Raw genomic sequence first — 16178 nt, 5'->3', positions numbered from 1 at the left:
AAATAGATCAATGTATTTCGTACTAGTTAGTATTCATCCCCACCAAATCTACATTTTAACTGTCATGTATTTCTACATACAAAGTATCCAGAGTTTCATTTGCAATCCTAGCCTTGTATAACCAATAAATATAACCTCACATGTCTTCATGTACAACATACAACATCCGATGCGTATTCTTGGAATATCTGATCCATCTTAAAAATAATATATAATTGTGGTGCAACGTATATGTGATGTCTAAGGATGCTTTGATCACATCCACCTGCCTAAGCACACTCTCTGGCAAGTTGCAATAACCAACATATGTCGTTGAATGAACGTGTCTGACGATGGCACACATAAGGAGAAAATCTAACATCATCCATCTTTAGACGATCGAAGATTGTATCCTCTCATATTCTCTATCTCTCATTCAATCTTCTTCGACTGTTTCTTTCACTCCCGTGTATCCTCTCCAATTTTTTGTCTCTCTCATACCGTACGCTCACTTTCTCTCACAAAATGGGGCTTTTGATGAATGGCTGTTTGATTTGTTGATGAAAGTGCATGACATTTTTTCAAATTACAAAGATAACTATGAATTCATAAGTTTTTACTATTTAACATAACATGATGGTACATGGATGATGAAGTTAGAGATGGTGATGGAGAAGTGACTTTTGTGATCTGATTTGAAACCTAAAAAACCTTTGAGATGTTGAGGGAGATTTGAGATTTTTTTTATAATTTAATAAAACGTTGGATTAGTTAACGTTAAGACTAAAGTGATTAACAAAATGAAGAGTTGAGGATTAAATGAGTTTATTTATGGTTTGATATCAATGCGACGGTTTGACCTTTAAAAATTGTTATTTGAAAGTAGTTATTTGAATATAAAATTATAGTAAATTAGTAATTTGAAAGTAGTTATTTGAAAGAACAAATTGTGTACCTAAAATTTTTTGATTTGAGGTTGTGTCAATTTCTCTATTGCCAAATTTTCGTTTTGTCTCTTCTTTAAGCTTTGGAGAAGGATCGGATTTGGTTTTCTTAGTATGTATTAGCATTTCCCAAGTTTTATATTTGCTCATTTAACAATTTTATTGCCGGCAAACTTAATTATTGATTTGCCTTAGCAGAGAATTGAATCCACCATATTTGCCACACTTCGTTTCTCAACCATGTCTACTTCCAAGTTTTGCCAGCATAGTGATGATTCTCCATGTAGTGATTGATTATTCAATATTATAATCATTCCAATAACAATCATTCATAGTTGATACTTTAAATTAAAAAAAATAATAAACATGGAAACTGTAATTATTATTGGTCTTAAGAATGAGAAATTGAAATAATTTCAAGGTTCTGAACACAATATTCCAATGGCTCCAAATCACTTGTAATGCTGCATCCATTTTAAGAATATCACCAAGACAACAAAACTTTTCTATCCCAAATGATTAGAGACAAATTAATGTTTGATACATACAAGTGGTCAATATAATAAAAATGTACTAGAGCTTACTAGACCAGCTTCAGAGAAAAATCTCAGCAAGTCTGAAGAGCAAAAGCATTTGATTTACGAGCAGTTAAACACCTTAAATGCTATTATATTGTAGCAAGTAGGCTGCCTGAATCACCACTCGATAATTACAATTTAAGACAATAATATATCAACCATACCATACCAATTAGATCCGCTAGATTTTTAAAAATACACATCATAGCAATAATTGGTGAAAGTTGATTAATTTTGTTATTGGGTTCTGCATTCATCTCAAAGGCACATGATTTATAAGCCAAAGAGCCAAACTCCAGACCCTTATAAAATCAACCTAATTTAATTTAAAAAAAAAAAAATATATGTAGGGAAAATGATTGTTGTGATTTTTCAACCAAAACTATGAAACACAACTGCCCATTTTCTCTAAATTAATATTGCAAGGGAATACTTTCGGAAAGAATGCATTTTTAATAGCAAAACACCGATACACACTATCCCTGCTTTTTAACAAACATATTAATCTGAAGAAAAAAATTATAAAAACATGAAGATCGCATATAAACACTACAACAACAAAAAAATTGAATAAAGAAGATAAACAAATTGAAGAGTAAAGCAATAGTGAGATGCAAACGAAGGAAGAATGAATGGTTTGAGTTGCCGCAGTGACTATGAATATATAGGAAGAGAAGCAACAAAACCCTAATATGTGTTGTGTGTTATTGGGCCTCGGGTAAATGAAAATAAGAATAGACCAAACTCTGAAAAAAAGGAGGAGTTACTGCTACTATCACTCCCATATTTTAGAATACACCCCTAATGAGTTTAATAGTTTTCTTTTTTGTTTTTGACGTATAATAATTTTCTTTATTAAATTTAATTTTTGAATTAAAATAAAATATACTTATCAATAAGTCCACGTACACTATAAATAGGGGAAAGTGAAAGGGTATTTTTCGCTTCCTCTTTTATAGGCACAACACCCTCTTGGAAAAGGAATCCGAATATAAATATATGAATTGATCTAATGACCAAGGTCTAATCATCAAATTGAAAAAAATGAAGAGACATCAAGCCTAAGCTTGTGTTTACATTCTGGTACAATGAAGAGATGCCAAGCATAAGGCCATGACAATTACAAAAAATGGAACTCATGTGTCAACAAAACAGATCCAATGTCACTTAAGTTTATGAGCTTCATTACTTTTCATCAAACCCAACAATCGCCACAACCAACATTGTATTACAAAAATTCATTAATAAATAACCGTAAGGTGCGTGATATATACACTAACAAAAAGATCACATGTTCGTATCTCAACAAACCATCATCCATATGAAGCACCACATATCCCATCCAAGAGTGACTAAGGTCTCACACAAAAAACGACGGAAAGATCTAAAGAACATGCCACAGCCACCTTGGTGGTCCAAGCTTGTAAACCCCTTCAATACAGCAAGAACACAAACTCACCACAACATGTTCAGCTATTCGAATATACGATCCTAAAGGTTGAAGAAGGACTACAAAGTTACTAGTCCAAAGAAGGCCGAACATAAGTCATCATCTAACTCTGCCAGTTAAAGACCTGGGGGCAACTGTTCCAAACTAGCCCAAGGTACAACCGTTTAATGGACCGAATCAACCAAACTTACAAGCCAACACACGAACAATCATATATGCCCACTTGAAATACACCGAATCAACGTCACCTAAAGATATTTGGAATGTACATTCCAGATCATAAGCTACAATGTGTTAATATACTAATATGTGTCTAAAGGGCCGATTGTCCAAGGCTAGGGTTTTTAGGCCTTAAAACCCTAATCCATCCATTATAATTATAAAGGTTGATTCATAGCCCTTACATAGGCATACAAAATTGCACAGGTTAAGAAGTTAAAATTAGAAAGTTTATATTGTAACTTATGCACTTTGTATTAAAGACATAATTTTGTTGTCCTCGTAAGCTTAGCTAAGTTAATAGAAACAATGTATAATATATATAAGGTTCGAGGTTCAAACTTCGACCACCACAAAAAAAATATATATATATATATAATTTTGTAATAATAATTAATGTTTTCATATTTTTTATTGAATAGTATTGACAAACCATTGATATATTATTATCGTAAGACAAGTACTATATCGTTGATGAATTGGTGGAAAATGAAGCAACAAAGTCAACACCATAACATTGTCAACTTTCAACAACATTAGAGCTCCAGAGTGAGGGGATGAACACACCACTTATGAAAAAAAAATTAACTTCTGCTCTAAGGGCATATGTTAAGCATTAATTTCATTCCATTAATGGTAATAATTTAATTGAAAAAATTAATATTAAATATTTTGAACAATAAATAAACACAAATTCCAATACATATATTTTTTTTTATTTTAAGGGTCCAATACATAATTTCTATTAGTAGAATTATTAACATGTGCCCTAAGGACACAAGTTATCATTTCCCAATGAATATATATTCCTATTTAATCAAAGTACCCTCGATAATAAAATTAATTATAATATGGGTAATGCTGACCCGTGCTCCGGGGTACATTAAGGAAGTCAAAAGATAAAATTTTAAGTAAAAAATGATATTTTTTGAAGTATTTAATGCATTGATTACACAACTTTAAATGCAAATATTATCCTTTTTGTGTCGGTATTTAAACATTTAATGCAAATATTATTATATTTGGCTTCCTTAATCAGTGCTCAAGAGACACCGGTTATCATGACCCTTATAATATTGAATGTATAATATTTAATTTTTTCTCTATCTTTTAATTTAATATCACTAAATTGAGTATGAGAAATGTTCCACAAATCGAGTGTTAATTCGTCGAGTTTACCGAGTTTTCGTTTTATAGGTATCAAACTAGTGTTAACTCGAGGTAAACTCGATTACTAGTGAAATAGGAAAGTTTGACGACTTTGACTGAGTTAACACCCATAAAATTTGTGTAAAGTCAGCCGAGTTTACTTCTAAAATAATTTTTTTTTAAAAATTGACCCATTTTTTGTGCCCATTATTTTCAAAACCCAATCCCTTTTCTTTAAGCCCAAAGACCGAAACATTTACGCTAACACATAGCTAGCTTCCTGAAATGAAACATTTCATTTTCCTTTTTCTCTTAGTTCTCAATATTATACTTTGCATTTATAATTAAGTCATATTTTGCACTGTTGATCTATTTACAATATTATATTAGTTTGCAAATGTCATGCATATAATAAATTATATAGAATTTTAATTTTAGGTAAACTTGTATAAATTTTTGAGTTGAGTTTACCTAAGTAAAACGAATTGAGGTAAATTGTTAAGTTGTAAAACCTTGAGTATGAGAGTAATTATTGGGGCATCTCACAAGATCCTATTAGTACAATTAATGTAGTATTCGTGGGTATATTAAAGTATTCACGCATGCTTTATGCTTGGCATATGCATATGATGATAGAATACAGTATATGGTATGGTTTCAAAATATTAAAAACAGAATACGGTGTATACCATGTTTAATATGAAATTTTGTATATATTGATAATTTAAAGTGTAACACAATCACAGAAACATACCAATGCATGCTTTAGGAGCAGCATGCGTTTTTTGGTAAAGAACCAGCATGCTTTAGGTAGATGGAGTTGAAGAAAAATATATTTCAAATCTCCCTATCAAGTTTTTTATTTTATTTTATTATTATTAAATGATAAAAGAAATCAAACTAGTTTAATTAATAGCATCTCATGCTTTCTCTTAATGTTTTTTTTAATGAAATTTATTTTCTCAATGATAATAATAAATGTTAAAATGAATCAATTGATTGAGCTCAAATGGTTAATGAATTTTATCAAATAAACGAACTATTCGGGAGAACCCGAACTTAAATTCATGGGTTAAAAATTACTTGCCAAACTTAACTTTCATCTCAGCCGAACTTCAAATAAACGTATGAACCATATAGCTAAAAAATTAGCAAACGTTAAAGTCGAATAGCACAAAGGGAAGATAATGGACAATGTCACCTTGTTTTCGAAGAAGTATGTCAAAACAAACAAATTTAGCCAAATGACTGTGCACATTCACATTGTCATACAAGTGGTCAATGGATTATCGATCTTAGGACCATCAACGTACCAATTGCATTAATGAAGTTGATTTGTCCCAGATATTACAGTGCTTGGTAGTTTGTGGTAATGATTTTTTTTCTTCCATAAATCAGCTTGAGTTGACCTTATCGTATTGACTTGAGATCTGAAAGAATTCTCCTCCTCAAAGTCTTAGGCGATTCTTCTCAATGTCAATTTGAGTGAGTTAATTTAGTTTCTTAAAAAAAATGGTGTTCTTTCCGTAATATGTGTTGGCTTAAAATCTAATACAATTGCATTTCTCAGAGCATATGATGTCTTAAACAAGCAAGTGGTGCAAGTGGGTCTCAAGTATCATATCTCATTCTATACGTGTGATAAAAGCTACTCATCAATTTGAATGTCGCATTTAATTCAATAAGTTATATTGTCCTTGAAACAATATCGGGTTCGATTTTCAAGGGGAACAACGCTTGACCAGTACGCATGCCTCTATGCACGAGCTGGATTAATCGCCCATCAATGATGGGTCAGAAATCGGTGCGAAAATAAAAAAAAGATTCCATTAGTAAAAATCAAATGCATACCTCTAACTACATCAGATAAATATCAATTTGAGTATAACTCTAATAAAGTACTAAATTGAATCACTGAAAGTAAAATTAGTCCCAGATAAACCCATATATTGTCAATTTGATCCTTTGAATCATTCACTTACTTTGAGCTTTCATGACTTAATTCATATCGATCTCTAATATAAGAAAATGTACCCAAAACTTCAACTGGACATAACCATATTTGTTTCTGTTACTCTATAATTCCAATTAATTTTTCAGTTTATTCAGGAACATGAACAAATTAGGCGTAAATTCCAAACATTGTCTTGACTTCAGAAATGGGGCACCACTTTTCATCATCTTTTCTCATGTTATATTCTTCACCAACATTTATTTGTGATATTTAGGGTTGCAAATGATGGAGACTTTCTTAAAGGAAGGAGAGAAAAGAGAAGACACGAAACAAAGAGTCAACGAGCTTGGTCCCTCTGAGGTGCATGCATCCTCATGTGAACATAACATGATTAAGAATTTTCAATTGTTTTTGCATAAAATAATTTTGAATCAAAATTAAAAAACTACTTTGCCATTTTTTTTATTTCGAGAACTAATCTATCAAACTCATAGTTTTAAGAAGGCTAAATTGCACGTTTTGCCCCTTAAATTTTAAAATGTTGCAATTTTGGCTCTCTATTAAAAAAAATGACAATTTTGACACTTTCCGTCCTAAAATTATTGAGAAGATGCCACGTGTTAAAAAAGGGTCGTAATCACAACTTTTTGAGAAGATAAGAGCATCCACAATAGAGACCCTCAATTTTGAGGTCTTAAACAGGTCCCACATTGACACATCATTTTTTTTTTATAACTTTTTAATAATAGTACTTAATTGGTACTCAACCACTCCAACAGAGACTCTCTAATAAAATATATGAGTGTCACCAATAACTATTTATTTAAGACATTATTATCTATTTTATAATATTTAAATTGCAATTGAAAAACAATAGTCCAATGACAATGATTATTTTAAGAAAAAGTAATGTGGGGTCCACTTAAACATCGATGTCTTAAGTGAGACTCTGGGTCTTAGAAGACCCTAAAAAATATTTGGGTTAATAGGTCTTTATCCCATGTAATATAGGTTATTTTCGGTTTTCTCCCTGCAATATTTTTTTTTTGATTTACCCCTGTAAAAAAAAATTTGTTTTGATTTACCCCCCTAATAGGCCAAACAAAAACGAAAATTTCTTGAAAAAAAAGTAAAATTGGTTTTTGTTTGGCCTATTAGGGGGTAAATCAAAACAATTTTTTTTTACATGGTGTAAATAAAAAAAATAAAAAAATTACAGGGGGAAAGCCAGAAATGACCTATATTACAGGGGGTAAAGACCTATTAACTCAAAATAATTTTCACATTGGGGGTACCTATTAGGTATAAGGTCTTAAATGATGAAGACCTCACCAATGTGGATGCTCCAAGGGTTCAAAAGATCATATTTCCCTTAAGTTAGGGGTCAAAAGAACATACTTCCCTAAACATATGGGGTCACTTTTGTCATTTTTTTAATAGAGGCCAAAATCGCAACATTTCGAAACTTAAGAGGCGAAAAATGCAGTTTAGCCTTTTAAGAAACAATCATTCCTAAGAAAAGAGAATATGAAATAAACATTTCCTTTTTCATAGGAATCAACTTTTTTCTTACTAGCTTCACAACAATCAACTAAAACTTTATATCTTCGTCTCGTCTATTCATATTTTTTTTTTCCTTTAAATAATCTAGTAGCTAAGTGAGGGTGATTGGGGTTCGATTCCCGATTCTTATATATATTATACAATATCTTTATCAACTGAATTAAATTCACAAAAGATAATTCATGTAAACAAGAACTAACCCATAAAATAATAACATTCATGTTAATAATTTATAAAATAATTTCAAAATATCATTTAATCATTATATAATAAGTTATTGGTGAACACTCTATATATTGGAGTTGGGTATCAGTACTCAACAAAACTCTAACATAGAAAAGAAATTGCTTAAATTATTTCCACAATTGCAAATGTAAACCAAAAATACGAATGGCTATAATGCTGCTCAAATAAGATAACTTAAGAAAGCCTATTGGGAAAAAGATAATAAAAGGCAAAAAAGAAAAAACGCTAGACAACTTTATATACGTCATACTATGGCATTTATTTATTTTTGGTGAGCTCACATGACTTTATCTATCAGCATTCAGCAGCCAATACTCGATCAATCAATTTACGTTTGTTACTTTCCAATCATAATATAAAGTCAGTTTGTTACAAAACCTATTTTGTCTTTGTTAGTAAAAATCATTTTTAACAGCAGATCTAATTTTTTTATTTTTTTTTATTTATAAGTTTTTATAGATAAGTTGGCTCTATAAGCTATTGATTGTTTGGTGGCTTTTGAACTCAAGTTAAGGTAAAAGCTCCAAAGTTTGATGATGTTAATTTGTTTTACAAACAAATATTTTCGTGAAAAAGGTCATTTATATTCTTATTTTAAAACAAGTTCTAATAATTACTTTAGACCAAGAACATCAGGTGATTATTAAGTTAAATGTTTATAACAAGTTTTTTTATGTAATATATTAATCCTTTTTAAGTTATGAAATGTTTGCACCATTTCCCTCTACTTAGTTAAAAAATAATTGTGACAGTTTAATGTTAAGTTGGTAGGTTTAAATTTGCCGCTCTTAAAATTATGGTTCATAGATGTATTATTTAATCTTGGGTTGAACAAAATTGATATTACTATATTTATAATGCGTTTGATAAAATATTTATATGTAAAATTAAGTTTAAATTCGAAAACAAGAAGAAAACGTGTTTGTACGCAAATAATCATATTTGATGTCATAAACATCTTTTCAATCTATCACCTAAATGTAAAAAAGTCATGTATGCATTTTTTAACGAAGATGGATGAAAAATGATAACTTTGTTAACATTTTGACTTAAAAATAATTTTATATTGCATAAAAAACTTAAAATGAAGGTATTTTGTTTTTAATTTATATTGTCATAAAAAAGTACTAATTAATAATTTAATTATGATTGAGACAACAATTTAGCTAGAGAAATTCAGTTGGTTTCCGGTGTAAAACCCGCCACAAGATGAGTAGTAAATCATTATTTAATTCCATACGGTATTACCTATGTCATATGTATATATGTATGTGTTAGGAATAGGAATAGTAAAGATATTTTCAATAACTAGCCGCTGAAACCTGCGGAAAAAGCAAAAAACAAACCATGGTAGATTCTTCCACTTCCCATGTTGAAGCCAACACACATGTTTCTGACTTCTTGCTTGAGGATGTTCCTCACTTGTCTGATTACATACCTGATCTCCCTGTATGTACTAACTTTTTCTCTTTTTGCTTTTCTTTTACATCACTTAGCTTTATTCATGTTTGGTTTGATTTCCATAGTTTAGTGTTGTTTTAATGAATACTTATATTTATGATTGTGTTTCATGTTTTTTTTTTTTTTTTGCTTCTGGTTGATCATGCAGACATATCCTGATCCTTTACAAGATAATCCTTCTTATTCTGTTGTTAAGTAAGTGATCAATTTTATTCAAATGCATTTGTAAGTATATTTTATGTGGTAAACATTTGTATCAATATTTGAGTGATAATTTTGGCTTTGTTTGGATAAACAACTTACTTTACAGGTTATAGCACATGCAGGAGCTTATAGGATTAGCACTTATGAATTAGCTATTTATATAACAGAAGATAAAATAAAGTCAAACTGTTTTTGTATAAATCTATAAGTTGTTTTCATAAGCTAATCCTGGTGAGCTCATGAAAAATAAGCTAATAGTGGATTATAAACATGTCATAAGTTGTCTCAAACAGTGTCACAAGCATTTATTGTTGGAACAATAATGTTCTAACATGTACGTCACTAGATAAGCTCAAAGACGTCAATCTAAACCGGCCCTCAGTAGAAAGACATGTGCATAAGCTGTTTTCAATCAATTTCATAGCCTAATTTAGAAAGAAACACTTAACTATAACGTATAGAATAAGGGCGTAATTGAAAAGTTTGATTCTTTCTTGTGTTTTTTTTTTTTTTTTTTTTTTTTTTGTGTTTGTTTACCATAACAATTTTTATTCAGTGCTTAAGTTGGTTAATTTATGTTTCTACAGACAGTATTATGTACATCCAGATGATACAGTTGCACAACAGGTAAGTCATTTTTAACATTTTGATTATTTTTCTTCTCTTCTCTTTAACTCTACCATTCTTCAGTGTTTTTGAGTTAATTATTCAAAATTGTTTCCTTTTTGTAGATAGTTGTGCATAAAAATAGTCCAAGAGGGACTCTTTTTCGGCGTGCCGGGCCTGCTCAGAAGGTTAATTTGGCCTTTTCTTGTGGTCAAAATTGAAACATTTGATTCCTTCCACATATGTAATGTGAAGTGAATGTATTGTAGGTATATTTTGATTCAGAGGAAGTGTATGCTTGTGTTGTTACATGTGGTGGTCTTTGTCCTGGTCTAAATACAGTGATAAGAGAATTAGTTTGTGGCTTATACCATATGTATGGAGTGCAAAAAGTTTTGGGAATAGGGGTATGCATAATTTTACAATGTCCAATTTTCTTGACGTCGTTTTTTTGAAGTATATGATCTAGACTGCGGTGGTTTGGTTGAATGCAGGGAGGATATAGAGGTTTTTACTCTAGAAATACAATTCCATTAACACCAAAGATTGTCAATGATATTCACAAACGTGGTGGAACCGTTTTGGGGACATCATATGGAGGCCATGATACTTCAAAGATTGTTGATAGCATTCAGGATCGAGGCATTAATCAGGTTTATATACTTGGAGGATTTGGAACTCAAAATGAAGCAGCTATGATTTTTGAGGTAGCAATTAATTTATGTAATTTGAGTGCTTATTATGATCCATTATGAGAACATATGACTCAAATGATAGTAAAATTTGTAGTAATGTAACCAGTTAGTTACTTGGTTGGACTCAAGTGTTAACAAACTTCAGTTATGGTTGAATCGATCTGAAACACCTGAGTTCAATCTCTGACTAATTTTTTTTTTGTCATACTGTACTTACCTCGCAATCTCTGGAACTGGAGGTTAAGACTGGAAAAGACTTGTACTCACGAGGTTTGGTTATTTGCTCAGGAAATTAGAAGACGTGACTTGAAAGTTGCAGTGGTCGGAATTCCGAAGACAATCGATAATGATATTCCTGTAAGGATGCTTTGATTGTATATGTGAAATCCTATATGCTTTTCATGCCATTGAACTGAAAAATGAAAAAAGGATTAGTATTTAAACATAGTTAATGAAGGTTGTTATGTATCTGAATTAGGTTATTGATAAGTCAATTGGTTTTGACACTGCTGTTGAAGAGGCACAAAGAGCCATTAATTCTGCCCATGTGGAAGCAGAGAGTGCTGAGAATGGTATCGGTGTTGTGAAGCTAATGGGACGTTGCAGTGGTAAGCTTCACTCATTCTTACAGTAATGTACAACCTTAGCCTAATGGTATAGACAGTGTTGAAATTTATGTGTAAGTGGTTAGTTTCACAATTCACATTGATTACGAATGAACTAAATCAATTATATGTAAGAGTATTAACCCAGTTTAATATGATTCAATGAGAGTGAAGTATAACTGAAATCAAACCAACCGACAAAGTAGTGTCGATTTCTAGTTCAACTTGTTGAACCAACCCGATCAGCCAGATTTTGCAAACGCTTCTTGGCAGTTGCTAGTTCGACCAGGTTTTTAAAACACTCAGTGGCACTAATGATTAGTTGTCATCGTGACATATCTGTGCAGGATTTATAGCCATGTATGCAACTCTTGCGAGCCGAGATGTGGACTGTTGTTTGATTCCTGAGTCACCCTTTTACCTCGAGGGACCTGGTGGACTTCTGGAGTTCATTGAGAAAAGACTGAGAGAACAAGGACACATGGTTATAGTAATAGCTGAAGGTGCAGGTCAGGAGCTAATTCCTCGTAATGACACATCTAATAAGAATAAGCCCGATGCTTCTCCTGATGACTTGGTTCAGGATGTCGGTCTGTGGTTATCTCAGAAAATTAAGGTAAAAAGTCACAAAGTTTTCCCTTACTGTTATGGTCAATGTGTTTTTTCTTTTTCTTGCACGATAATCCTAAGAATCTAAGTTAAAATCATGCTTATACGAAAAAGTCGTTCAATTTAATTAGTTTCAAGCTGTAGGATTTTCTTTTAGTTTTGTTACTTTTAAACGTTTGTTTCTATTGTAGGATCACTTTGAAAGAAGTAAAAAAATTATAAATCTGAAGTACATCGGTGAGTTCTCTATTTAGAACTGTATATGTTTACTCATTAAAAGAAGAAAATGCTGTGAACTAAAAAAAATATTGTATTGCAGATCCTACTTACATGATCCGTGCAATTCCAAGTAATGCATCTGATAATGTGTTCTGCACCCTACTTGCTCAAAGTGCCGTTCATGGCGCAATGGCTGGATACACAGGCTTCACAGTCGGCCCAGTTAATGGCAGAAATTGTTATATTCCCTTTCATGTAAGTTACTATGACTCTTCGCTATTACATCAATATAGTTTTTAGTATCACAGTGAAACAAATGCCACCGCAAGTTCAGGTTTAAGCTACAACATATTTTTGCTTGTTATATTTGCTTTTCTTGTAATAATTTTCCTTACGCGAAAATGTTCTTTTGCATGTGCAGCTTATAAACGAGGGACAGAAGAGGGTTGTGATAACAGACAGGATGTGGGCAAGGTTACTATCCTCCACCCATCAGCCCAGCTTTGTGAACCCTCAACATATCACAGAAGAAGCAAAAGTAGAATGAACAAAAACACGTTATATCAGAAGTAGAACAAAGTGTTTTGTGTTTTAGTTATAAATTATAATAATGCCTTTAAAATTGGCGAGTTGCTTCAGCAAATTTAATGCTTCCAAGTTCTAACAGCAAGTTACACAATTGACACAAGACATAAAAAATGAGTACATCTATCTATATTTACAAATTTCTGAAAGTGTCAAATTGTACATCTTACAAATAAATAGAGAGAGATTTGCACAATATTGGGAGCTTCTTTCAATTGTCTTTATCTCCTCTATTTTTGACAATAGTACATGTCAGCGTTCTTGTCGTGTCCGATTTCTGTGTCACAATATGTGCTTCAAAGCCATAGTTGTTAAGTTGTCTATACCACTGATCAACCTTACAAGATGAGTAAAGGATGTGTGTGTATACATATATCACAACGGAAAAGACTTAACTACCCCTTAACAGGTCAAATAAATAAAGTATACATCTTAACATCCTCCATAAAACAGTGGAATATCACTTTGTAAACAAATCTGCAATTTGCATATGGACGAAGAGACAATAGGTAAATTGTTATAGTGTAATGTTGAATGTTATCGCTTACAATCAATATCAACATGTTTTGTGTGGTAGTAAAGAATTGCATTGCGATTTGCGAGTGATTTGAATATCACGCATGTTACCACAATACATAGGAGCTGGTCAAAAGAATGAACCTCTCATATAAAAAAGTAATGAACATGACCAAACCATTTTAAGGTATATGAATGTCATAGCACGATGCTTAACTTATATAGAGAATCTAAAAGAAGGAAAATTGTATGATATAGCTAGTACCAGTGGGGTCACCAGCTCAATCAACATTAGAGTATGCTCTTAAGTTGAGTTCCTTGAATATAATAAAGAATGTGAAGAACAAAACTTCCCAACATAATGTAGTAGGCAACACAATTAACTATTGTTCCATACCTCGTGAGATCTAGGTGAGCGACACCATCAGGGGACGTGTGTTGAACATTATGCTCGAGAGGACTATTTGTTGTATTAGAGAGACGAGTATATGATTAAGGATGACAACCGACAATATATTTGGATTGAGAAAGAAGGTAACTTGGAGAGAACAAGGAGCGTCAATTCTCAAGAAATGTCGAAAAGCATCGAAATCTTCGTGCAAGATTAAACGAGAATACTTCATTTGAAAAATCTTGTTCTTTGAGTTTTTTTACAAAAGAAATATTATTTCAACTTCCTTGCAGTATCTTAAAAGTCATTTTTATGGTTTATATTTTTCTTCGCCGTAACATTTATCTTCACAGTGGCAACAGTAAAGGTTGCCTTTATGGTTAATATTTTTTGTTCACCATGAACTGATAAACTCATAAAAGTCATCTCTATCGTAATGATTTTTATATAAACAAAATTGTATGTTGAAAGGACTAAAGGTTATCTATAGTGTTCATTTTTTTTATTTGCAGCGAAAGTCATCTTTGCAGTTATTGCACCTTTACATTAAAGCAAAAAGCTTGAAGAGAAAAAAACAGAGAAAAAATTTGATAGGAGTATTTTGACAAGTAAAGACTGTTGGGTAATAAAAGATTGTTGGGGGTACACTTAACAATTTTCAAGCATTACCATGCCACAACATGCATGACCCAATAGCAAGTGGGGGACCTCGCAAGATGAATACCCAATGGGTAATTGTTCTTCTCTCATCTGTTTTTACTCATTTCCGTCAAATAGTTGAGCGTGAGTTGACTCATGTAGATGTATTTTCAACATGAGTTAATTCACGTAAGTGTATTTTCAGCATTAGTTAACTCACGTAGAACGGAAATAAGCAAAAACAAATGGGAGAGAGCAATTCTCCACCCAATGTCATTGAAGGCACAATATTGGGAGCTTCTTCCAAATTCGTGCAACCTACTACTTTACTATTTTCTAGACCTTCGGTTCACAAAACTTTTACAATTTGTTTCAGCGCACTACACATGTTTTATCAGTTAGGATCTTCTTCATTTAGCGTCCTTTTCTTTTCTTCCATTTGGGTGTACTCTTTCGAGTTCAAGGTTTTACCATTAGATCAAATTTTTGTTTATATAATTACAGTTATTATATAAATTCAATTTTTCTTTACATATTTTAAAAATAAACGTTTATGTTAAACATAGGTGAAACTATTGTAATTTAGGCTTAATTGTTGAGTTGGTCTCTTTATGTTTATTATTTTGCAAAATCGATCATCTTATTTTAAATTTAACAGTTTTGGTGCCTCTATCGAATATTTTGTTTAAATTATGATAATACGTCTTGTTTTAAATAAAGTTTTTAAAGAATTTTTTTTTTACGATTTAATCGACATTGATCTTTTGCATTTTACAACCATATACCACGACATTTTTTTTTTACCAAAACAAACTTAACTTAAATCATTAATTAAACGATGTTTAATACAAGAAGGATAAAGATAAAAAATACGGTGACTAGTCCAAGAACAGACCACCTTAGGTAGTGTATGTTCGCTTGTCGCCTAATAAGCTTCACCTCGAGGTTGAAATGTAAAGATAATTGAGCAATAATAAAGAAAACAATAACGTAAAATTCAAATTCTCCACAGCGATGAGACGACTATACTACGACAATTAAAACATATCAAATCATTTATTTTTAGTTCCAAACTATGACATAGAGACCAAAATTGTCAAATTTTAAACTAGGAGGAACAAATATATTTTGCAACTTTTTTTTTTTAGAAGTATTGAAAAAATTAAATAAATAAAATTCTTAGCTTTGACCAAAAATAAAAATAATAATAAGAATTCTTTAAAAAAAAAAAAGACTTAAATATGTCTATAGTCCTTGTAAATTGGGCTCAATTGAATTTTAGACCTTATACTAAGGTTCTGTTTGGTAAAAGTAGCGGATAGCTGATAAGCTAGCTTATAGCTTATAGCTTATAGCTGATAACTTATAAGCTAACTGAAGTGTTTGGTAAAACTAGTTGTTCAACTAGCTGATAAATGTAAAATGACATAAAGGACATTCTTAATTTATAATAAAATCATATCAAATAATATTTAAGTATTTGTAATTTCGTAATCTAAATTTTCTTTAAAAATGTTATAAACATTAATAGTGGATGTCCAAATAGCAAATGTGTTATTGGGCCAT

The 16178-nt window shown here is 31.4% G+C and overlaps 1 protein-coding gene, 1 long non-coding RNA gene and 2 other non-coding genes across 4 annotated transcripts; 1 reads left to right on the top strand and 3 right to left on the bottom strand.

Annotated features, from left to right (window-relative positions):
* Window positions 1-1490: 1490 nt before the first annotated feature.
* LOC112419633 (small nucleolar RNA snoR77) lies at window positions 1491-1615 on the bottom strand. Its single transcript, XR_003009758.1, has one exon. It is a non-coding gene; the product is annotated as a small nucleolar RNA snoR77 (small nucleolar RNA).
* Window positions 1616-1843: 228 nt separating this feature from the next.
* Window positions 1844-1990, bottom strand: LOC112419642 (small nucleolar RNA snoR135). Its single transcript, XR_003009767.1, has one exon. It is a non-coding gene; the product is annotated as a small nucleolar RNA snoR135 (small nucleolar RNA).
* Window positions 1991-9343: 7353 nt separating this feature from the next.
* On the top strand, window positions 9344-13262 carry LOC11430664 (ATP-dependent 6-phosphofructokinase 7). The gene is made up of 12 exons (XM_003597615.4): window positions 9344-9531; window positions 9692-9738; window positions 10335-10374; window positions 10479-10541; window positions 10623-10760; window positions 10848-11060; window positions 11337-11405; window positions 11527-11656; window positions 12001-12269; window positions 12454-12499; window positions 12582-12736; window positions 12903-13262. The coding sequence occupies exons 1-12, from the start codon at window positions 9430-9432 to the stop codon at window positions 13026-13028; spliced, it is 1398 nt and encodes a 465-aa protein (XP_003597663.1). The 5' UTR covers window positions 9344-9429; the 3' UTR covers window positions 13029-13262.
* On the bottom strand, window positions 13174-14254 carry LOC112419500 (uncharacterized). The gene is made up of 2 exons (XR_003009593.2): window positions 13980-14254; window positions 13174-13543 (listed from the first exon to the last, which is right to left on the bottom strand). It is a non-coding gene; the product is annotated as an uncharacterized lncRNA (long non-coding RNA).
* Window positions 14255-16178: the final 1924 nt, after the last annotated feature.

Source organism: Medicago truncatula, chromosome 2, assembly GCF_003473485.1.
Source record: "Medicago truncatula cultivar Jemalong A17 chromosome 2, MtrunA17r5.0-ANR, whole genome shotgun sequence".
Lineage (NCBI taxonomy): Eukaryota > Viridiplantae > Streptophyta > Magnoliopsida > Fabales > Fabaceae > Medicago > Medicago truncatula.
Note: the sequence above shows the minus strand (reverse complement) of the source record. Positions and strands in the feature narration are given on the sequence as shown.

Excerpts from the sequence above, each read along its gene's own strand:
- LOC11430664 (XM_003597615.4), top strand. The coding sequence starts at position 9,430 with ATGGTAGATTCTTCCACTTCCCATGTTGAAGCCAACACACATGTTTCT. Across the intron at positions 9,532-9,691 it reads ATTACATACCTGATCTCCCT|ACATATCCTGATCCTTTACA; the intron begins GTATGTACTAAC and ends TTGATCATGCAG. Across the intron at positions 10,542-10,622 it reads GTGCCGGGCCTGCTCAGAAG|GTATATTTTGATTCAGAGGA; the intron begins GTTAATTTGGCC and ends AATGTATTGTAG.